At 36.1% G+C, this 25,129-nt stretch overlaps 1 protein-coding gene across 1 annotated transcript in view; it reads left to right on the forward strand.

The window, feature by feature from the left end:
- The first annotated feature begins 2,064 nt into the window (after positions 1-2,064).
- pgfb (placental growth factor b) overlaps positions 2,065-25,129 on the forward strand; it is a 31,603-nt gene continuing 8,538 nt past the window's right edge. Inside the window, exon 1 of the mRNA XM_056245487.1 lies at positions 2,065-2,538. Coding sequence (XP_056101462.1) covers positions 2,422-2,538 — 117 coding nt within the window. The 5' untranslated portion in view covers positions 2,065-2,421. The remainder of the gene's footprint in view (positions 2,539-25,129) is intronic.

Raw genomic sequence — 25,129 nt, forward strand, 5'->3', positions numbered from 1 at the left:
CACCCTATTCCATTGCAGCAGCAAGTTTTGAACCGGACAGGCACCACTCAAATTTTTCTATTTATTTCCCTTTTAAAAAGATTATATTCATGTTGAGATATTCTAAATAGCATGATTAGTTCAAAAGGTGAGCTGAACACTCACTGACTTCCTCCATTTGGTTGGTGCCCAAGAGCAAGTGCTGTGAGAATGGGTAATCTGAGGCAGCGGCGGAACTGGCTGTTTGCTGACACCATCTACCAAAGCGTGCTCTTTACAATAGCACATAGAGGCCCTGTCAGTCAACATGGTGTGAAGAATGCAGTGAAACTGAAGAATCTCCAGCCTGTGCATTCCAGCCCTACTGCAAACACCACATACTTGTATTTAAACGTTGTGCGAGTAAGGAAAGAATCCTTACAGCTCACCCCATTACCCTAAACCACACACAAATAGGCATGCATACACAGTGACAGAATATGGAACAGTACATCTCCATGCATCGTCTGATTTATTGTAATAATACAGTCTCAAATGTCTTCGTATGAGAGTGCCTCACTACTTTATAATAATACAGTGCACTCAGCAAAGGATGTTGTTTGTTTCTCATGGTGTCTATTCTGAGCTTGTGCTTTTTTCTGATCTGACTGACTGTGGACCCCATACTGCTTTAGATGAATTCTGAGACTTTGGACTGCGCAAACTATTGCTGAATGGACCAACATCAACATATATACTTTAAAGTTTGTGTATTGTCCTAGGACACGATAACATGTGGCATGAAAGTATCACAGGGAAATGCAGTTTACAAGCCTTTAGAAAACATTGATGTTGGATTTAAACCATCATAGGTTATTAACTTGGACCCTTACTCACTTCAAAACTGCGTGTTTTTGATTTATGACAACATGAATTCAAGTATTGATGAAAGTGTGATTGATTTCACTAGTGACAGTAATGTTTTGGTAGCGACCACATCACATTACAGAATTTTAACTCGCATATTAAAACACTACTAAAACATACTAAAATACTAAAGATTTGCATAACTGTACTAAAATTTTGTCTTTTTCCCCCAAATAAATGATTATGTGTTCCTTTTGTCATTACCAAAACAATGATGACATGTTTCGCTTATGACTGTTTCGGTAGTGACAATTTTAGATACTTTTGAGCCTAGTTCAAAGATGATAGCCAGCACATGGTTAACCAGCACAGTTCTGAACAGTTGTACACACACAAAAACTAAATTTTATTGAATAACACCCAAAAAAAGTTTGCTTAATTGCAGAAAAAAGGTATTTGGTAGTGATGTTCCTTAAAGTTACACACAGATTTTCAGACTTTTGAACACATTTCCCTCAAAATTATGGGCCCTATCTATAATGAAAGAGAGGCTACAGTATGTGGGACACATTTATTTTACATAAAGTTTCATGATTTAAAAATAAAACATAAAATAAATGTTTTTTTTTTTTTTACTTCACTTTTTAAAAGAAATCAAAAATATATTTTTTAAAAACAACAATGGAATAAAAAAAAAACATTTCAATATAATTTTCACAAGTTGAAATTTAGGGGTTAGGGTTCGGGACAGCCACCTCCCAATTGAAAGTACCCAATAATTGATGATTTTATATATATAAAGCTTACTGATATTTTAAATATTATTGTGTGATCCAATAGATAATAGAAGGATCTTTGTAAACATCTAAAATTTGAATGCTTTTTGAATGTGTTTTTTGGTTGTGGGACAGCAGCTTGCACCAATTCTGTAGAATGGCTCATATAGCAAAACTAAATTTGAGGATTAGGTAGAAATAGCTCCTTAACATAACATTTGCAGGGGACCATTTTTTCATTGTATGTTTAGCAGTTTTTGTCGAATATGGCTCTAAACATAATAGAGTTACTGATTTAGTATGGAAAGTGAAATAAAGTGTGAGATGTGAGTCCATGGAGGGGAGGGCAGTGGGAGGACAGTACATGAGCAAGGCTTCAGGAGGAGGAGGAGATTTAAATGATCAACTTGTTGAAAGGTAGTCAGGGCGCTCATGTGGAAGTGTGCCACTCTATTTGGGAAATGCGCGAGCAGGAATCTTGCACTAGGAAACAGATGCTGGATTTCAAGTGGCGCGTGAGGACGATTAATACTTCCAACTGTAATTTTAAAAAGCACGGGTTATTTTAAACATTTTACCGCTGGTATTCGCTTACATCTACTCGAGGTGATATAGATTGGATGCAATTAAGTGACGTATCACTACTGATTTTTTTTATGGAACCAAAAAGATAAGATAAAATATTGCTAATATATTTAGCGCATTGGACGCTTTGAGAAAGCTGAGCACACTTTACTGCCGACGAGGAAGGCACGAGCTGGCCATCCAGAACTGTTTGTGGAATATATGTTGAAATTTCCGTATTGACATTACTATTTGGATGGACTACTGTTTGGATTTTTCTACGACTAGACTTGCCCTGGCATTCGAGATGAGTTATTTGACGTCACTGTTACAAATAGTTGCTGCGGTCCAGATGAACCTTTTACCTGCACAGGTGAGCATAAGTTTTTTTTTTTTTGTACAGTTAACCTGCATAAATTATAAACCATTGGCTACGCTGCAAGCGAGCGATGTCACGCTACTATGCACCCTATTTTAATCTATGGAGCGTTGATCGTAGCGTTCTATAGGCTATAGTTTTGCCGCGTATCACGCAAGATCGCGTTCGTGCGATTTGAAAAGTATGCACATCTTTTCATTGTTGGTCTCGATATCTAATTAAAAGTAATTCAGCTGTAAAAAGTTAAAGAAACCCCCTTTTCTATTCCGTTGCGATGTATAAGAACGTGTCCAGTGTGAATGGCCCTTAAGACTACATTGGGTGTGAGAATATTAACTTGAATGTTTAAACGCTCCGTAAATGTATGGCTGTTAGCTTACGTGTCCAGAACAGAGATACTAAATTGATAGTCTTCCTTTCTAAAGTATGAATGAATTAAAAAGAGGATCAGGAGGATTTGAACGTGTCTACGTGCAGCTGACAGGCAAAAACCTGACTGAATGAATGAGTCAGTTTACTTTTGACACGGCTCCCAGTAAAGCCTCGCAGACGGCTGTTTTTATAACACCCTCTATAACTTGATCCCTTTTTGAAGTGCTGCAAGAGAAAGCGTTGAGTCATGAAACGAAACGTGACGAACTGCATCACCCCTCTCTAACTAACACACAGGCGTGTGTGACACACTGACTCGCCTTACTTAGTAGGCTAGTGATGAATGGATGACAAAATCATCAAATTAGACAGTCAGACAATATATTTATATGCTTTCTATTGTTGTCAAAGATAATGAGAGACTAATTGGGCAATATTATGTCGTCAGAACTAGCATGTGCTCTTAAAGGGATAGTTGTAAATACTTACCTTCATGTTGTTCCAAACCTTTATGAATTTCTTTCTTCTGTTAAACAGAAAAGAAGATATTTTGAAGAATGTTGGAAACAAAACAGTTGTGGGGCACCATTGACTTCCATAGTATTTTTTTATGGAAGTCAATGGCTACCGTCAACTGTCTGGTTACCAACATTCTTCAAAATAACTTATTTTTAGTTCAACAGAAGACAGAAACTCATACAGGTTTGGAACAACATAAGGGTGAGTAAATGATAACTGAATTTTAACTTCTGGGTGAACTATCCCTTTTAACTACTAAGATATAAAAGAAAAATTACATACGGTATATTTCCATTCGAAACTATTTGAAATGCCAAGTTTCACAATGTTGAATAAAAAGATAATTGTCCCACATCTCAAGGTAAAATATCGCACCTCACGTTATGTGAGCTGGCTAATTCAAGTCCTGGCTGTAAGGAGAAATGTTGGCAGGAGAGTCTACCTCAACTTTCTTATCTATTCCTTCTCTTCATGCTTTGAACAAATGTGTTCGAGGACATGCACAAATGGGCTTATGCACCTGTTAGTCATGTGTGTATTAGCCACACACTGTTAGTTAGACGACCACACTTCATATTTGGAAGGCCCTCAACCTAATGCTAGACAGTTTTTATTACCGGTACTCAAGTAGTTATTTGGGTCAAAGCAGATTAAAATGGCTGTATAACCTACATCCACACTGCAACTGAAGCTTTCATCTGATTATTAAACTTTATATCAATCTTTCATATCATGTTCATCATTTCAGAGAATGGTAAGGGAATGTTTGCTGCAAATCTAGTATTGTCTAGTTACAGAAGCTTAAAATGAGCAGTGACAAACATTAAACGAGTGAAAAGTGTATGTTCTTTTGTCATTCGATATTAATCCTGCTAGTGGCAGGTTAAAACAAAGTTTATTAGGCGTAGTAAAACCAAAAACCACACACTTCTACCGGACCTCACAAATGACTTAACGCCTCCATTCATTTTTCCCAAATACACTAATGCCGTCTCTCATATCACTGGCCGTGCACCAGGTGTGGGTGTGTCTCTGTCTTCTCTTGTCCCTCTCTCTTGTGCTTGCGTCAAAACTTAGTTATATCAGGAGTTACAGGAAGTTCCCAAACAGTCACCGTGACTTTGCCAAGTAAGACATGTTCTTGATCAACATATGTTGTTGATCCTGGAACAACATTCCAGTCAAAAATTTTGTCCTACCCCTAAACTTATAACTTATCCCAAACATATAAAATGATAGGATAATACTGATGTAGAAACTCCTAACCCAGGATGTAAGCATAATCTTGACATAAACTGTAAACTGTAAACCTTAAATCTGATTGGTTGATTGTAATGTTGTTCCAGGATCAACAAAGACGTTGATCCAGGAACATGTTATACTTGAGGAAATGACGTTCACCATTGGGGAAACACCTGCAGTTACTATTGCTGGTGATTTTTTTTTTTAAAGGGAAGGTTAAACACTTCTATTTAGCACTTCTTCTAAATGAATGGACATCTTTCCATTTAAATAAGTATCATTAATTTGACATGGCACCATTTTCTCGCCAACCTTTTTAAAATTAAGATGTGAACACTTCCATTTATTCAAGCTGTAGAGAGCATTTTGCTACTACTTTGATGGTTGATAGCTTGATGGTTACACCACATATTGAAACATATAATTAACAAAGTTCAGGAGGAGCAGCACGTTCAGATAATTGAAACAATCAGCATTAGAGGAGGCTTATAGAGCCGACTTACCTCTGTTACCTCCTCCACCCCAACTCCTCACTTTCGATTATTCCGATCCCAGCCAGGGATTAAGGGGAGAGTGCTCTGGGTTTGGGCCAAATTCTGAGCTCAGAGACCTCTCCTTGGACAGCACGCCTAATACATATATTTTCTGACTATATCTGAGCGTGAACTTGTGAAATCACATTTTATTGGCCCCTAACCCTCTGGTGCTCTTCGGTCATTTTTGTCCACAAAACGTTTCATTTTGTTGTTTTTTATATAATTTTTTACTTCAACGGAATGGTACGAAACTTGGTAAAGGTTTTGGCACTTGCTATGTGAACACAAACAAACACACACACACACACACACACACACACACACACACACACACACACACACACACACACACACACTCACACACTCACACACTCACACACTCACACACTCACACACTCACACACTCACACACACACACTCACACAAAAAAATCACGGACATGATTCGAAAAGGTTAAATGGTCCTGAAAAAAGTCACACTTGTATATTTCAAGGCCAAAAATGACCGCATTGGAAATGATTGGGAAACTAATTTCTTCTAATGGAAACTGCGCCCAAACAAAATCTCACTGAAAGCTATTTTTTTTATATATCAACCTCAATTTTGAAACAAAACTTGTTTAGATTTATGGCTTTGATTTTCTTGCAGATTTAAAGTAAAACATGTTTTGGAAAATATAAACTTCATATAAAAATTAAAAATAGTATTTTTGTGCAGTTTTCATAACAATAAACATTAAAAAAAAATTAAGTTCCATTTTCAAAACTTTTTTCACTTCAGCAAATATTCTGCTACGTGTTATCTATTAGAGACCAAACTTAAGTATGTGCTCCTAAAGCATTACATATTTATGACAGTTTAGGTTGGAAAGATCATTTTCAAGTCAATGCTCAAAAAGTGAAAAGATTTATTATAACTGCATAAATACAATTTAGTACCGTACAATTCCCTAAAAATACAAAATATTAAATAAAAAACATTACAGAAATAAAATATAGTACATTCATTTCATTGAAATAAAAATAATCGTCAATTTTTGACTGCCATGTGAAAAGCACCAGAGGGTTAAATAGGATCTTTTCTTGAAAACCGCATTAAAGTTTGTCCTTGACCCTAATACTTTTCCACCTTCCTTGAAGGCATTGACTGTGTTGTTTTTGCAAATGAATGGATATTCACATTGCTTTTATACAATGTGTTCATGTCCTGTTCTCTGTTTCTGGAGGATCTGTTTGAAGCAATCTTGTAATGGTCACTTGTATAAGGAAGAGAGTTGCTGTATGATTCCCAGTGTTGGACAATCATCTCACAGATGGTTTCTTTGAACTTGAGTAAAACCTATCAGGAAATGTAAGTGTTTGTGTGACAGAGGTTAAAATACACACAGCATATATCAGTTCAGTATATGGGTATTACATGGGAGATGACTGCATGATGTGAATACAATAGTTGAAAGAAGTTTGATTTCATACATTGTTGTATTACACAATGTGTGATACTGAAATTAAAATCCAGGCTTACCACATGGGGCGCTGTAGCAGGTAATAGCATAAGCTGTTTTCTTTTATGGGCTGTCACAGCAACAGATTTTTTACATGAGTTTCGTAATCAAAGGAATTCCTAATATAATAAAAATATTATCTCAATTATAGAAATTTTGAAAGAAAATAAAATCAATAAAGCTATCAGCCAAAAGTGTGCCACAGAAGTCCTGAAAAGGGAAGCCGAAGCATTTTGATCGCCCCCTGGCTGCAGTATAGGTCATAAACCCCAACTTCTCCATGTAATCGAATGGGACGCGGGCCAAACTAGAAAATCCAATTATACTTCAAATAATTTATTTCCAAAGATCGTTTCTGTCATTTTGGGTTCTTATCACACAGACGTATGTTCAAGGGTTAATTTTTCCAGTAAGTTTGGTTTTAGTTAGTTATTTGATTCTATAAAAATGGGGTGTAACGTCATGATTGACAGCTGTGCTTGTGGATGAGACTCGGGCTCCGCATGATGTAATAGGCAACAATAATTTCGGGGATATTTTGGCTTAATTTTTCGACAGTGGGGGGAAGAAGCATAGGTATCCATAATAAAGGCTAGATGTCTTACGGCGGAGTCTCTATCGTCATCACCGTCGGCCATCTTGTCACAGGCAAGCTTTCTGGCGGGCTCTGTGGTACCTGATGTAAGATGAGTGATCAGCACGAACACAAATACTCTTATCTCGTTGAAATCTTGACGGATTTACAAACGGTTTGGTTTCTTACAAACGTTATTAACGTGGCTATAATTCTGGATGATTATTTATTTTATACACTTACTATTCATAAGTATGCAGTGTCATAACTACATCTCTGACGTTTATAACAAACCAAACCGTTTGAAAATCGGTAGAAAATTGAGCAAGTTATGGTTATTTAAAAAGTACATGCACCATTAAAACACAATGTTACGAGTAAGCGAGCTGCCTGTGACAAGATGGCCGCCAGGTGCGGACGTCGACCTCCATTGGCCAGCAGCGCGGACGAGAATCTAGCCTTTATTATGGATATCTATGGGAAGAAGAGACACGCTGTCCATCTTTTTTACAGTCTAAGTTTTTCTCTAAAAAACAGTGCAAAGGTGTAATACTACCACCTACTGTGTTGGCGTGTCAACCAGTTACCAGCACTGGATTATTTACAATGGCGGCTTTCAAAATCCATACTCTTTGAGTAGGTACTTCTTTTGAATAAGTAATTACTTTGTGACCATTAAAAAAACTAGTATGACCATGTAGTATGAATGTAAGCCAGATGTACTATGCACAGCATACATTGTGGTCATTGTCATGTGACCTTCCAGCATCAGTTGTGTCGTTTCACTGCCATTCAAAAAATCCTCTCCTGTGGCCTCATTGTCCATTGGATGCACACTTCGGGTACTTTTCATCTTTTATAAATACTGTAAATTCGCACATACTACTCTTTTCACATACTGTTTTTTGCCTACTATGAGACTCCCTACTAGTAGGGAAGTATGTGACTTCGGATGCAAGCCAGTATTATCATACAGTATGTGTAGTATTAACATTATTTTTCCATAATATTTCATTTTTTTAACGGTTATCACGGTTATCGTTAATAATGATATATTGTGACAAGAATCTTTCTGAACAAATAAGTTAGCTAGCTTAAGATTCTTGCACAATAATACATCTGGCCCTCTTGAGCGCTTGGGTTGTTACAGAACCCAACATTTTTGTGGGCACTCAAATGAATGCTATTGATTTCTTTCACTTTAAACAATTATTTGGAGACAATAACTAGTGCCAGAATGCACAGATGCTCTACATTACAGTCTTAAAAAGCTCCATAAAGAGAACTTGAATGCATATAATTTAAAGCCTATTTTAAATTTAGTGGATTGAGCATGAAATAACCTTTAAATGGTTTACTTGTGCAAGCTTACTTGATGGAAAAAATTGGTCGATACACCAAAAAAGTCTCAGTAATCCCGGTATTCCAGCTGCACTCATCCAGTGCATACATATAAAGCATTAGTTTTCAGTTTGTAATTATATATTAACCAATGCACACACACGAGGACACTGTCCTGTTTGGATAAGACCAAGGGCTTAACACCTTTTAGTTTTAGTTGAAGCTATTTTGATGCTGATACTGGATCTTTATTAAACCTGTTTCTTAGCAGACTGGCTATCTAGTGCTAACTGGTGCAGTGCAATGCATTCAGATCACCTTTTGCCCCAGGGTGGAATGAAATGCAATTCCCAATGGACTAGGACAGAGTCTGTGCTGAATAATGTGAGCTCCCTCCCATGCATTTTTTTTCTTCTCTAGGGAGAGATGTCTCCTTTGTGCTGCCTGTCTCGCCCGTCCCGCCTGTCTCATCTGCTCTGCCACTGTTAACCATTTCTGGAGAAAAGCAAACAGAATGAGAAAGTAAATATTGGCCATGTGGTTGTGAAGACCATTTATAAATGTCTTCTCCTGCCCTCTCGTGTCGGGCGGAGTGTTCCCGAAATATGTTGAGTCAGGCACTGGGAGAAATTCTTCCATGTGTCATTGTTGTATATGCTGTCCTCAGCATAAACTTACGTGTCAGCCATGATGATGTGTCTGTAATGGAAGCTGAGGTTTAAAGGGCTACCTCACCTATTTATACGGTGCCAGAGAAACGCACTGCAAATACTCACAACACAACCAAATACTGAAATGTGCTGCTAATACTCACAACGTACATATGGTTAGGATTTTAAAATAAACAAAAAACACACCATTCAAGTCATATGACAAACAATAAGCATGTCCTAGTCAGGTTCGACACTTGTTGGGGTCCCCTTGAAACATTTCCGCTGTATTTGGTTGCGTTATGAGTATTTGCAGTGTTTCTGTATCTGGTTGCGTTGTGAGTATTTGCAGTGTTTCTGTATTTGGTTGCGTTGTGAGTATTTGCAGTTTTTCTATTTGCAGTGCTTCTGTATCTGGTTGCGTTGTGAGTATTTGCAGTGTTTCTGTATCTGGTTGCGTTGTGAGTATTTGCAGTGTTTCTGTATTTGGTTGCGTTGTGAGTATTTGCAGTGTTTCTGTATTTGGTTGCGTTGTGAGTATTTGCAGTGTTTCTGTATTTGGTTGCGTTGTGAGTATTTGCAGTGTTTCTGTATTTGGTTGCGTTGTGAGTATTTGCAGTGTTTCTGTATCTGGTTGCGTTGTGAGTATTTGCAGTGTTTCTGTATCTGGTTGCGTTGTGAGTATTTGCAGTGTTTCTGTATCTGGTTGCGTTGTGAGTATTTGCAGTGTTTCTGTATCTGGTTGCGTTGTGAGTATTTGCAGTGTTTCTGTATTTGGTTGCGTTGTGAGTATTTGCAGTGTTTCTGTATTTGGTTGCGTTGTGAGTATTTGCAGTGTTTCTTTATTTGGTTGCGTTGTGAGTATTTGCAGTGTTTCTGTATTTGGTTGCGTTGTGAGTATTTGCAGTGTTTCTGTATTTGATTGCGTTGTGAGTATTTGCAGTGTTTCTGTATCTGGTTGCGTTGTGAGTATTTGCAGTGTTTCTTTATTTGGTTGCGTTGTGAGTATTTGCAGTGTTTCTTTATTTGGTTGCGTTGTGAGTATTTGCAGTGTGTTTCTGTATTTGGTTGCGTTGTGAGTATTTGCAGTGTTTCTGTATCTGGTTGCGTTGTGAGTATTTGCAGTGTTTCTGTATCTGGTTGCGTTGTGAGTATTTGCAGCACGTGTGTTGTCAAACTGATGAAGACATTTTCTTAATTTGCTGGTGTTTTTTCTGGTTGCATGTGTTTTCTTCTGTTGCGAGTTGAGCTCTCTCGGCCACCGTATATTTAAAGGTTTAGTTCACCCAAAAATGAAAATTCTGTCATAATTTACTCACCCTCATGTCGTACCAAACTTTCATTCATCTTCGAACACTTCAAAAGATTTTTAATGAAATCTGAGAGACTTCTATCCTTCCACAGACAGCTACGCAACTACCACTTGACGCTTCAAAAAGTTCATAAAGAGATCGTAAAACTAATCCATATGAATTGAGCGGTTTAGTCCAAATTTTCTGATGAGACTCGATCGCTTTATATGATGAACAGATTTAAATTAGGCTTTTATTCACATATAAGCATTCATCAACGCACAAACCAGATCTGGTAAACGGAAGGCCAAGGATGTTCGCTTGAAGTGCGAGAACCAATGAGGTTCATTCTCATGAAGCCCGTTTGAGCTTTCGCAAGAGGTTTGTCCTCGTGCATCAAGCAGGTTCGGATGAGCTTCTGTTTATGTTCCCTGATGAATGTTTATGTGAATAAAAGCCTAAATTCAATCTGTTCATCATATAAAGTGATTGAGTCTCTTCAGAAAATGTGGACTAAACCACTCAATTCATATGGATTAGTTTTATGATCTCTTCACAATCTTTTTGAAGTGTCAAAATGGTAGTTGTGTAGCTGTCAATGGAGGGACAGAAAGCTCTCAGATTTCATCAAACAGATCTTCATTTGTGTTCTGAAGATGAACGAAAGTCTTATGGGTTTGGAACAACATGAGGGGGAGTAATTAATGACAGCATTTTAATTTTTGGGTGAACTATCCCAGTTTTGATTTACTGTATGCTGTTTAATGTTTGATGATTGCGTTTTCTTATATGTGCATAAGCACTGCTTCCATTGCTTGGTTCTGCTTCTTCTTCGCCTGGGGTTTGATCCGGAGATTCTGCACTCTTTCAGAAGATGCGTAGTAGCGCCCCCTACCGTATAACAGTGAAAACATGGAATGCCGGAAAAATTCCATCAATAGACCTTATTCAGAGCAGCACCACGACTGAAATGAAACTGAGGCTGTGAGGGATAGACTTACCGTGTTTAAAATGGCATCCGCTGTAAAAAGCTGTATAAAGCTCAGTGGTGCGTTTCCCGAAAGCATCGTTAGCCAACTATGGTCGCAAGTTCCGTCGTTATCAGCATAGTTCAAGAGTCTGTGTTTCCCGAAACCATCGTTCCAACGAACATTCGCAAACAGCATCTCAAAGTTGTGTGGTTAGAACCATTTTTTTTTAAATTGCATGACATGTGGACTTAATAAATCCATATCTTGAGCAAAATAAGCAAGCTGACATTCAGTACAACCTGTGTCTTTTATTTAGAATACATACAAATGTGTTTGACATCTCTAAGTTTGGCAAGATATGTAAAGCACCGTTTTTGAAGACTGCGCATGTGCGAACGTGCTCTACTATGTAAGAACGAGCCTATGACTAAATCTGGAAATAAAGCGAAATAACTGAGAAAATTTTGAAATATTCCTCAGATGCCATGTCTGTAATTTATATCAAAACTTCTAGCATTAATTCGATCTCAAACAGTTTAATTAAAATAAGTTATTACTCCACCACGTGCGTGACGTCGTAAACCAATGTGGTTGAACACCACTTTGCGACATATGGTTTCGGGAAACAGTCGTGACTAGCTAGTTGATTTCTTCAACGATTCATCGTATATGGTAGTTAAGCAGCGACTTACATCGTTGTACGGGAAACGCACCCCAGATCAGTTATCATGTTCCACAGCCAGCCTGATCTCACGGCAATTTGTACGAATTTTACGAGGTGGCAAATTCGTACGAATTCATAAGACCTCACTCTATACAAATTCGTAAGATTTTTGCTAATTCGTACATATTTTACGAGTTACCAAATTCGTATGAATTCGTACGAATGACCTACCCCTGACCCCGCCCCTAAACCTACCCATCACGTGGGTTTAGACAAATCGTACGAATTCGTACGAATTAGCCACCTTTTAATCACTCGTACGAATTGGTCGTGAGATAGCGTTGCCACAGCTCATGTTGTCGGGAGTTTTTTGTCTACTGAAATTTCTTGGAAATATATTTTTGCAGTGTTTCATCAGCAGAACAATCCAAAAACACATTAAACAACAGTACAACCCACCGAAGAGATAGTATATCTATCAGTCTCGCTTTCATTCCTGTTAAAAATCAAAGATGGCGCTGCTGTGAATAAGGTCTATGGCGGGAAGCGTTGTGTCATAAATGATGGAAACGTCAGTCAGTGGCGGGGAAAGAGTTAAGAAGTAGGATATTACAGATTCTCAGAAAGTCTGTAACCTCTTGTTGTCCCTGAATGTTTAGTAAACCAGCTGAAGTATTTAGCCTAGTTGTTAGTGTGACTGATGCTGATAAATGCATCCACAGTTATACTTCATATTCTTTAATTACTTTACCGAATGTGCAGGTTCATTCGTACATCGCTATTATTGCAGCCAATCTATTTTCTTCTTTTCCTGTCTTTTTTTTTTAACCTTCCTGTCTCCGGTGTCATCTGCAGTGTGCACTTCCATAGTCTTTCCTCCAAGTGTTAATACATTTTCTTTTTTGGGGGGGTCATGCGACATGCCAGCTTTCATTTCCTTCCTCATTGCATCATGTACATTGTCTTTCTCGCTTCATGTAACTTTATGTTCTGGTGTTCTTCGTGTTTGCCTTAGACCTCAGTCCCTCTAGACATGATAGTGGTGCTGGAATATTTTTGAGGCTTTTGTGTTAATTCACAGATTCTAGCTTCCGGTTAGAGTGAATGTCCTGTGTCTGTTTTTAAGAGTGAGGATATACCAGCTTTGTTGGATATTTTTTTGGTCATCTGATCTTATGTCAGAAGATGTTGTTGGCAATGTTTCTAAGTGCACTTGTGATGTTGCCCAGATCCAATAATTATGTGGAGAGCAGATTCATAAATTTACAGATTCTTGAATCACTACTGAATGAATGGATGGCCAGTGTTACAGTATGGAATGGAAGTTATGAGCAATCTGTGTGGAATATGCAGATTAATTTGTCAGATAAAGGCAGCATCATAGAGCAGTGCAGAGAACTCTATAAATATTGCAGTAACCAAAGTTTCAAAATTGAAGGTCATGCATTTTTATTTAACTTAGCCTATGTCTTTTAAGTGATCTCAATTCTCAACAGAGAGCGGATAGACGGATAGATTGATAGTAATGCATAGAATAGTTTCTAAATATTCTAAATATTTGCAATATTTTACAAATAAATGTATTGCATTTTATATAATATATATAGATATAATGTTGCATAACATAGGCGAGGAAGAAAACAAAATTCACAGAAATAATATTTGTGTTCGAGCCTTTATATTATACAATATCTTACGTTTTCATCATTATTGTAATTTATTTATTATTCAATATAAGTGCTGTGACCTTGAATTATGTTGGTAATTTAATTAAGTTTGGTCCACAAAACAAAAAACAAACTAATTATACACTGTATATATATATACACTACCAATTAATTTTGGAAAGAAATTAATAATTTTATTCAGCAAGGATGCATTCAATTAATTGATCAATATTTTTAATGTTACAAAAGATTTATGTCTCAAATAAGTGCTGTTCTTTTAAACCTAAAGCTTGGAAAAATGTATCTTGGTTTCCACAAAAATTGTATGAAGCTCTACATTGTATTGAAATTGTATGTATTGATTTTTTTAACAATGATAACAATAATCATAAATGTTTCTTGAGCACCCAATCAGCATATTAGAATGATTTCTGAAGGGTCATGTGACACTGAACACTGGAGTGATGATGCTGAAAATTCAGCTTTGCAATCACTGTCGAAAAAAAGGTTTTGCTCACAAAGTCAAGATCAAGTTTAAAAAGACAAGATCATTGAAAATCCTCCAGAATTGTCTTAAGCCAAAAAAAGAATCATGATAAAAAGAAGAGAGGATGTGACTCAGAAAGCACACACGATAGAAACATACAGCAAAGGAAAAAGGCTGAAGAAATGAGTCAGGAAAACCCCACCAAATAAGGGATGAGAGTGAGAGAGTGACAGGAGCGACAGCATGTGTGTTATGAGCACTGAGGCTCTCGCACAGGTGCTTCCTCTCCGTCAACACTTACAGCGTAATAATACTCGAGTCTGACCATCTGTGTCTGCTCAGGCTTCCTCTGCCTCCAGAACACGAGTGCAGCTTTATATTCAAGCTCCATTGACGGACTGTCTGTCAGAGTGAACACCTGAGCCGACACTGTGATCCTGTGATACTGCCTTCCCTGTACAGCATGTGATGAGTATAACTGCTCCTTCTTTAATGTTTCTAGTGACGGCACATTCAGAACAGATTGCATTTCTCGCATTGTATTTTATCTACACATGTGTGCAAGCGTTGTTGTCCTTTACACCTGGTTCAACAGGACATTTACTCATGCTACGACAAACATGTCCACTCATCTCCTCACGGATCACCTTTGTGTGTCAGTAGAACTAAAAGAAAGCATGAGTCAACCTTCACACAGCAACACCTTCCTGAAGTTTCCCTACCTGACTGAATCATGGCTACAAGGAATCATTGTTTATATTGTATGTTTTCATAGTCCTCACCTAAGATGCCATAGGGGAGGACGAAAACACAATTCACAGAAATAATATTTGTGTTCGAGCCTTTGTATTATACAATTTCTTCCTTTTTCTTCATTATTGTAGTATTTATTGCTTAATGTAACAAGTTATGTAACCATTAATTATATTGGTAATTCAATTAAGTTCGGTCAAAAAATAAATAAATAAATATATATATATAGAGAGATATTTTGTTTACCAATGTGTATGTATATATACATACCAATAGTAAATACATTTACATGTCATTTACATGTAAAAATGTATAATACAACTAAAAATAAAACAGTATAAATATATAGACTATTTATACTTTAATCATTTGTAAAACCCTTAAATCAAACAATTATTAATGTCAATTACATTAATAATAATATTTATTATACTGAAAGTATTTTATTTTGTCGTTTTAAATTTAGATTACATTTTTATAATGTTGTATGTTTAAACAGCTTAAATTAATAGCTAAAAATAGCTCCGCTTATTCTTATATGGAATTTATATGGAAATTTCAGCTTAAAAAAAAAAAAAAAAAAAAAAAGTTTATGCCAAATTCACAGTTTGGTGTGACACATTCAGCGACCTCATTCATATTTTTGTACATTTTGTTGTATATAGATAAAACAGTTAACATTTTAGGGGGGCGTTTACACGACATAAATTTCAACTAAAACGGAAAACTTTTTAATGCATTTTCCGTTCATTTACACGACAACAAGGTTTTGGGGCCCTGTAAACGCAAACTTTTGAAAACAGGTTTTAAAGTCCAAGTAAAAAAAAAAAAAAAAACAATACCGCTATCATCTCTGTGCAAACTACAAAAAAACAGGAATTTGTGAAAACGGTGACGTCATCCGCATGCGTATTACATATTTAGTCTATAAGCGTGTAGTGTTTCTTTACAAAGTGACATCGCCATCTACTGGCCTGGCATAAATAATACAGCGTTTTTAATCGTTTCCACAGATCCTTGTGAACGGAGATCAGTTTGACAAAGTTGTCTGTACGTAAAAAAAAAAAAAAAATTTTAAACCGTTTTTAGTACATGCATAAACAAATTGTATGTAGGAATGATTTTCTATGCCTACATTACTACCAATGCAATTTTTTAGGCATATTTTTAAAACACTGACCATTGTGCTTCGTATCAATGCAAGTATCACACGATTTAATACATGAATTAATGTAGTGCATTAATTCAGCTGTAGCAAATATTTCATCTGGGAATCTCAGGCTTGTTAGCTTGAATTTTCTATAGGATGAAGAAACTTCTACTGAACTATGGATAAACTATGAAACCTCATGAAATATTCGGCAGCCCCTCATGCATTCATTAACACATGCTTCCAGACGGCTCAGTTAGTAGCATGCGTTGTTGTGGTGACGGGACCCTGGCTCTTTCCTGTACGGGCCTGGTTATGGCCCTGGGGACGAGGCGCAATCACAATCAGGAAAAATGGATCTGTCCTTCCTTCAGTGGCACTCAGGGGACTGTCATCCACTCTGTAGGCTTTAATCTCTCATCTGGAGGCAATTTGCTACCATTTACATAGCCACAACAGGGCTTACTGTAATAAGGAGCACAATTATCTATGGTTGGCCAATTTCAAGGGAGTTTATGTGGAGATGTTTTTGAGCAAGGAAATATTGTTTGCATGGTCCTCCAGGATTTTTCTCACTGGAATCTGAATAATAATAATCTAAACACAGAAATGTTCATTAACTAATGCATCCGTTTTGACCCGGAAGAGGTACATAACATTTTTTTGAAAATCCATTTAGTACGAAAATTTAACTTTGGATATGTGTTAAGACGTTCAAAATATACATCATTTTTTTCAGATTTTTAAATAAAAAATATAAGAGATGTAACCATTTAAACGAAATTGTTACATCTTTTGTGTTGGGGTCCATTTTGACCCTAAAGTAAACTGATATATATATATATATATATATATATATATATATATATATATATATGTAGAACAAAATTTTATACACTTTTATAATTTTGAAATTAAAATAAAATGATCAATTAAATTAATGTCTGTTTGTAGATAAACATTTTATAGACCAAGTAGTCTAAATAAGGAAAGGAAAATATAAAAAAAAAAAAAAAAAAAAACCATACATATATATATATATATATATATATATATATATATATATATATATATATATATAATGTATGGTTTTTTTTTTTTTTTTCATTTATATTTTCCTTTCCTTATTTAGACTACTTGGTCTATAAAATGTTTATCTACAAACAGACATTAATTTAATTGATCATTTTATTTTAATTTCAAAATTATAAAAGTGTATAAAATTTTGTTCTACATATATATATATATATATATATATATATATATATATATATATATATATATATATATATATATATATATATATATATATATATATATATATATTACTGACTTTAAACTTTGTTTGAAAAATAATGTTTTCATAAATTTAGAGTCATGAATCAGTCATGAATTTTAAGTTCAAAGGAATTTAAAAAATTATGTACACTGATATGTTGAGCATGAAGTAATGTAATAATGTGTTTATTATTATATATTCTGGATTAGTGTGCTAAGTTGCTTTCTTTTCTTTGGATTATTGTTTTATTAAACATCAGTGTCCGTTGCCACCATTTTTTAAAAAGCAGTAAGTTACTTGATTCTGTATGTTACAGTGATTTTACCAAGGATAGGGAGATTATATGTTCATTGCTTACTTTAATTTCAATAAAATATTACCATAATGTTAATATAAGTAATAATATTTTAGCCAGGATGTTAGAACAGAGATCTAAAAGTGTAACAAAAAGCATTTAAATTAAAACAGTGCCTTATAATTTAAGAACAAAGATTCATCTACATTTTTTTTTTCTTGTAACGAAATATTATATTATGTAGCTCACAAATTGTTTGCAAAAGCTGGATAGCATTTGAATCACAAATATTTGGTCTGAAATTAGGCTGTTTGCTGGAGTAATACAGGACTGTGATTTGGCATATTTGCAGTGGGCAAGAAGCATTAGCATTGTTTTTGGTTTTTGTTGGGTAATATTTGTGAAAATACCAGAAATTCTTCTGGAAAATGCTTTTTTTTTCCTTTTTCTTTTTTCTGCCTTTTACTGTGAAGTTTGAATTAATGTAACCTCAAGCGAAAGCCTGCATGAAACCATGATCACAGGATTCTGTTCTTATTAATAAAAATAAAAGAAGCTTGTGGTTATTACGCGTCATTGAAGTATTCCCGTGATCCACCCTGTTTCACTTTAGTTTTGCCAGTAAAGGGGTGCAGTCTGGCTCCAGTTTTATAGATTTTTTGTTGTAATTTGTGATGTTGAAGTAAAAGTTCCCATAGACTTTGTGTCTGCTTGAAGTCTCTTTTTCAGTTTACTCAGATTCTTCCTGTCGAAGAAGGCCAGCCCTCTCCCACACTGCTGGATCAATTGGAAAAGACAGGATGGAAGGATACTCTTTCATGACTTCAGGTCACTGTGGATTCATATTTAAGAGACGGGGTCTTTATCCTAGACCTATACGGTTCTGACCAGTTGGAAGTGTAAACGTTTGCACTATTTATAAATCGGACTGATTGCTTAGATATAGTTGTCTCTGCAAAATAAGAATGGATTTTTTTTTTTACTTCTTTAACCAGTCCTTAGTCAAATTATTCAAGGAAAGAAGACTAATTTCTGGAAACTCACAAGACTCAGTTCACAGTGTTAGTAACAGAGGACATCAGAACCTCTAGTGTGTCAGGATAAGCCTCCATCACTGGAGCCAGCACATTTTCCCAAACACCCTCTCACATTTTCCTTTTTGCATTTGTAATGCCCTCAGTTTCTATCATAATCCAAATTTTTAAGAGGAGCCAAAAGTCTGCAGAAATGTTTGGTTACCATTTTGTTTGCTTTCCTATTTTTCTCGAAGCTTCCTGCCTCGCATCCTCCGGACCACAAGATCGGAGTTATTAAACCTGATGTTTCTGCTTGTAGGAGACCCTGAAGTTCACATCAGTCTGGTTATATGCACAACGTCACAGACAGACAGATAGACAGACAAATAGATAGACAGACAAATAGATAGATAGACAGATAGATAGACAGATAGATAGACAAATAGATAGATAGAATGATAGATAGATAGATAGATAGATAGATAGATAGATAGATAGATAGATAGATAGATAGATAGATAGATAGATAGATAGATAGATAGATAGATAGATAGATAGATAGATAGATAGATAGATAGATTATATATAGACAGATAGATTGATTGATTGATTGATTGATTGATTGATTGATTGATTTAAAGGTGGTTTTATGTACTTTATTACAGTTTTTTTCAATTGTTTACACGCAATTTTGAAAACCGGGTTCTTTTTTTCAAAATATAATCACAATTATCCAAACACCACACTCAATTTGCATAATTCCTAGATTGTTTGCAAAATGACACACTTCTGTCAAGATATACACATATTTGTGAAAATGCTATTAGTTTTCATTTAACCAACACAGTCCTCAATGATCAGACACTATTGCAGCCAGTTTCACACGGCTGTGATAAATAAAAAACACATTTGTAAAAAAAACTATTTTTTAGGAAATAGCATGTGCTAGATTTTTGGCCAGACATTGTTATATGTAAGGGATGATTTAGATGGGAAAAAAAAAATAGTGACAAACCCACAACATTCTTCATGATTAGTTTGAGATATAGGGAGAATGTACACAAATAGGCCTACTATAAACTTGCCAAGCACTGCACAACACTGATTTCTGCAGACTCATATTTCAAGTATTTATTTACAGTATTTCTTACCATAATCAGTTACAGTAATCAACCAACAACGAAATCAATGAAAAAAATAAAATCTGTAGACAAATAAAAATTACTGCATGAAGTACAAACAGTTTGACTCTGAAGAAAACTACTGTAAAAGCAACAAGAATACTGTAACTATTCAGTTACAGTATCAACCAGAGATTTGGTTGATCTCTTTGTCCAGCGTCCATCAGTGTCAGTCCATGGTTGATAACATGGTCAATAAGTGTTGCACGGATTTCTTGAGTCAAATTTGGTCCTCGTCTTCTTTGTTCAGGTTCTATCAACTCTTCAAGTCCTTCTCTACCTCTTACTCTACCTAGGCCTCTTCCTCTATCTCCTTCTTCTCCTCTTCCTCTATCTCCTTGCTTCTCCTCTTCCTCTACCTGGGCCTCCTCCTCTACCTCCTTCTCCTCTTCCTCTACCTCTACCTCCTTCATCTCCACTTTGAGCTCCCCCTCTTATTCTCACTCTTCTTCTTCTTCTTCTTCTAGCTTCTTCCATTTTTGTTGAAGACAGGTGAACTCACCTGCTGCCTTTTATAGCACACCTGAGTGCTGCGTTTTCAAATTAGCACATGTGTGCTTCCACACCTGGTGGATGTGCATATCCAATTCATTCATTGGTGTGGTCAATGGCAAACCGGGGCTTTGTAATGACAAGGAAGTAACCTCACAATCCTTAACTGTGTCTAAGGTGTGAAAATGTGTGTAGAGTTTTACAAATTACTGTGTGTAATGTTTTGCAAAAAGGGTGAAGCTGACAACGTGCTTACAATTGTGCAAATCTAGGCTGGTGTTTTGCTCCTTGAGTGTAAGGTTTTGCTAATAGTGGGAAAGTTTTAATTTTAGTGTGTAAGCAATTGAAAAATAACTGTAACTTATATGATGTAAAACTAGCATGTACTCGTCTTATTTTGTTGTTTTTACTTACTTATTCCAATAGAGTTAGCACTCAGAAAGAACCATAATTCAGATTGAGTCTTTATCCTCCCACACCACAGTGTTTCTAGGGCAGTCTGTCCTGTCAGCAACTTTAATAATGGCCTAAGGCGCTGACATGCCCTCGTCAAATTAATCTGAACAGACCAAGAATACATTAAACTAATACACACAGGTGGATGTCAACACTTAACACACATAACACCATAATGGTGACAAGTTACAATTGAGCACAGAAAAATTACCACTTATTATAAATACTGAGAGTGACGAATGTAATGCAATAGACCAGTAAATATTAATTACACTGTACATTAGCTTCGTGATTTACTAACTAATGAAAGAAACAAGAGATTGAAATTGAAATGTCCTCTCTCTCTGCTTAGCTCAACCAATAGCGTTCGGTGTTGCTAATGGATTCAAAATTACACACTATGCCTTTAAGCATTGATCTTGTGTACGTTCCCGTCGGTGTCACAGGAGATGTTCTCTATAACATTCCCATTCAGTATTTATGACCAGTGTAGAACCTTCATGAGTACTTTACTTTCATGCAGCCCATCTGGTTACACACACACACACACACACACACACACACACGGTGAAAGAGGTGCTACGTGAGGTCCCTCGCATAGCTGAGTCAATGTGCCAAGTTTTTGTGAACCTTGCTCTTCTGTTCAAGACCAAAGGAGCATGGAGATGCCAAGAGCCTGCCTTCTCATGTCTGAAAGACCCGCCTGTGAATAGACCTGCCTTTATCCCTCACTGCCTAACTAGACAGCATTTAAGGCAACATGCACATATTCCAGAGTAGGCAGCAACTTTATGATAAGCTTAATTAAGACATAAGGCTTTATCCAGGAAATCCCAGAATCCACTATGACGATCTCAGTGTAAAACATTATATCATTATTATATAAGATGGAACAAAGTCAAGCAGTGTTAATTATAAATACATTTATATTTCATTCAATACTTAAAATTATTCACAACAAAATAGTTCCATCTAATGACTGAGGAATGCTTGGTTTCAACACATATTTTCATGTGATACTTTTTTGCTTATTGGAGAATCACGTTGTTAGCTAATGCTAAAGTCTGTATTAACTGTGAAGTCTCTATTGTACGCACAAATTAAAGGGATAGTTCACTTAAAAAGGAGTTGTTTCAAAGTTGTTTCAAATCTGTATGAATTTCTATCTTCTGTGGAACACAAAAGAAGATATTTTGAAGAATGTCTGTAATCGAGCAGTTGATGGACCCCATTGAATTCCATAGTATTTTTTTCCTACTATGGAAGTTAATGATGAATGATGACAGAATTTTCATTTTGAAGTGAACTAATCCTTTATGGGTAAATGTGATTTGATTTCACCAAGTATACAACGTGTTCCTGGATCAACATCTTTGTTCGATTTCGAACACAGCTTTTGACTAGAAATTAAAGCTGCTGTCCGTAACTTTTTTAAGTTAAAAATAATCCAAAATAATTATATAAAAAAAAACTTATTCTGCCAGTGGTCAAAACTATCTGCTTGCCATAGCTAGATTCAAAACGGTTAGCTTGTAATAATGATTTTAATTCCAGTGGTACTGGTGGGTTTCCGCGGGAAATTCGAGCATGTCTTTGCGTCATGACGTCACACCCGTACACATAAAGAAGGAGTTTCGGCTAGCCGGCTATACTGCGCGTGACAAGATGTTTAGATGTATAGGCTTTTCTCACAGCACTTTACATTATTAAACTTATGGCATCCAGAAAGATCCAAACAACAATCATCAGTGTCAACTGGAGATTCAGCAGTTATAAAACCCAAAAGACTTCGTACTTCGGATTTAAGGTGGCTAGAGAAAGAGAAAGAAACCGTCTCATGCGAACACAAGGATTTAAACATCAGCGGGGCTTTTGAAAAGTGCATGAACTCCGTGTTTTTGAAGGGGTTCAAAACGGAAGAAGAAGAGACAGCTTTTTTCTGCTGAACAAGACATTTCAATAATTCAATCGTGTAACAGTACGTCTTAATTCACACAGTTATGGAGTTTCCTTTGTTGTGCCTTTTCTCGTTTTGCTATTATGGAGAATATGAATTCTGAACTACACAGGTAACCATAAAACACATTAAATTTAACATTAGTCACGCAATGCTGATGTTGTTAACATGAACAATTTGAGAACAAAGTAGGCTATAACTTCGTTAAATCTAACGAAGCTTATCATGTCGAATGCTTTTTCCCCCTTAGTTGGTCAGAACAAAAATGGATTTTACTTGTTCAGAAGACATTTTCTTATGAAAATTCTTATGTTGGTCAAACTTTCAAAAAGTGAATCTGTGATTCTGTATGACAGTATCCACACAGTGCGGTGACTGACAGCAGCACTCGCCTCAAAGCACTGTGTTCATCCGCGCTGTTTCATGCCGATTTACAACCCACGTAAAGATGATAATTCCGCGAATCACTGCAGTTACAGATTTCGAACAGAGAGATGGCGACAAAGAGGAAAAGCTACGGACTGCAGCTTTAAACTGAAGGTAAAATAAAACCAAACATGACAAGACTGTGACAGGAACATTACTTTTGTTCTCTGAACATTCTCAAAAAAGAGTCACATGTATAAAATGCCAGACGAAAGAAAAAAAAAAAAACGTTCCATGACCGATGTATAATGTTTCTGTGCTAACGTTTTGATGAGAAATCCATTATAATCCATTATTAAAATGTTCTGGGTTGCTTGGATTCTTAGCATTTTCGCATTGCACTGCGCTGCTTTTCCATTGTTTTATATGTAATCATGCTAGACGGGCGTATTTCAAGCGTGTCTCGTGTCTTTTGCAGCATCTCGCATGACACATTATTCTGGTAACGCTCAAATTCCTGTCACATGAGCATCTCAACTGCTCTGCATCTCGCATTTTTAATAACAAAAATTGCGTTCTGTATCAGTGGTCCTTTAAGCTTTTAAAGCTACGTTATTAATAGGGAACAGGATGTTGAAAGTTCTGCACTCCCAACTGTGTTTTATAGGGCTAATGGAAGTACTTACTCTTTACTGTAAATGTCTCAGTAAATTCCCTCGTTTTAGAATAAAAAATGGCAAACACAGTAATCACATTGACCCCGCAGGATTTCCCTTTCACTTTCACAACTCTTGCCGTGGTGGCGGAAAGCTTTGACCTATAGGCCTTTAAACTCTGTGAATAACTCTGTGAAGTGTCCAGATCCTTTTTATTGCCTAATCATAACTCTAGTTTTTCTCATTTATATGGGCTAAAATGAACGGGCTACAAAGTTGTGCAAAGAGCCTGTATAAAAAATTTCACAGTAAAAAAATAAAACGCAATAAGCATGTTGCAATAAGCTATTACAATTTAAAATTTAGCATCAGAATTACCTTCCCTGGATTAAACTTGAGATCTCAAATTTCAGAATTGTCTTTTGTTAAAGCTCCAGTCCGTAACTTTTTTAAGTTAAAAATAATCCAAAATAATTATATAAAAAAAAACTTATTCTGCCAGTGTTTAAAACTATCTGCTTGCCATAGCTAGATTCAAAACGGTTAGCTTGTAATAATGGTTTTAATTCCAGTGGTACTGGTGGGTTTCCGCGGGACATTCGAGCATGTCTTTGCGTCATGACGTCACACCCGTACACATAAAGAAGGAGTTTCGGCTAGCCGGCTATACTGCGCGTGACGAGATGTTTAGATGTATAGGCTTTTCTCGCAGCACTTTACATAATTAAACTTATGGCATCCAGAAAGATCCAAACAACAATCATCAGTGTCAACTGGAGATTCAGCAGTTATAAAACCCAAAAGACTTCGTACTTCGGATTTAAGGTGGCTAGAGAAAGAGAAAGAAACCGTCTCATGCGAACACAAGGATTAAACATCGGCGGGGCTTTTGAAAAGTGCGTGAACTCCGTGTTTTGAAGGGGTTCAAAACTGAAGAAGAGACGGCTTTTTTCTGCTGAACAAGTAAGACATTTCAATAATTCAATCGTGTAACAGTACGTTTTCTTAATTCACACAGTTATGGAGTTTCCTTTGTTGTGCCTTTCTCGTTTAGCTATTATGGAGAATATGAATTCTGAACTACACAGGTAACCATAAAACACATTAAATTTAACATTAGTCACGCAATGCTGATGTTGTTAACATGAACAATTTGAGAACAAAGTAG

Source organism: Rhinichthys klamathensis, unplaced genomic scaffold (genome assembly GCF_029890125.1).
Source record: "Rhinichthys klamathensis goyatoka isolate OS25496 unplaced genomic scaffold, OSU_Roscu_1.1 h1tg000032l_1, whole genome shotgun sequence".
Taxonomy (NCBI): Eukaryota; Metazoa; Chordata; class Actinopteri; order Cypriniformes; family Leuciscidae; genus Rhinichthys; species Rhinichthys klamathensis.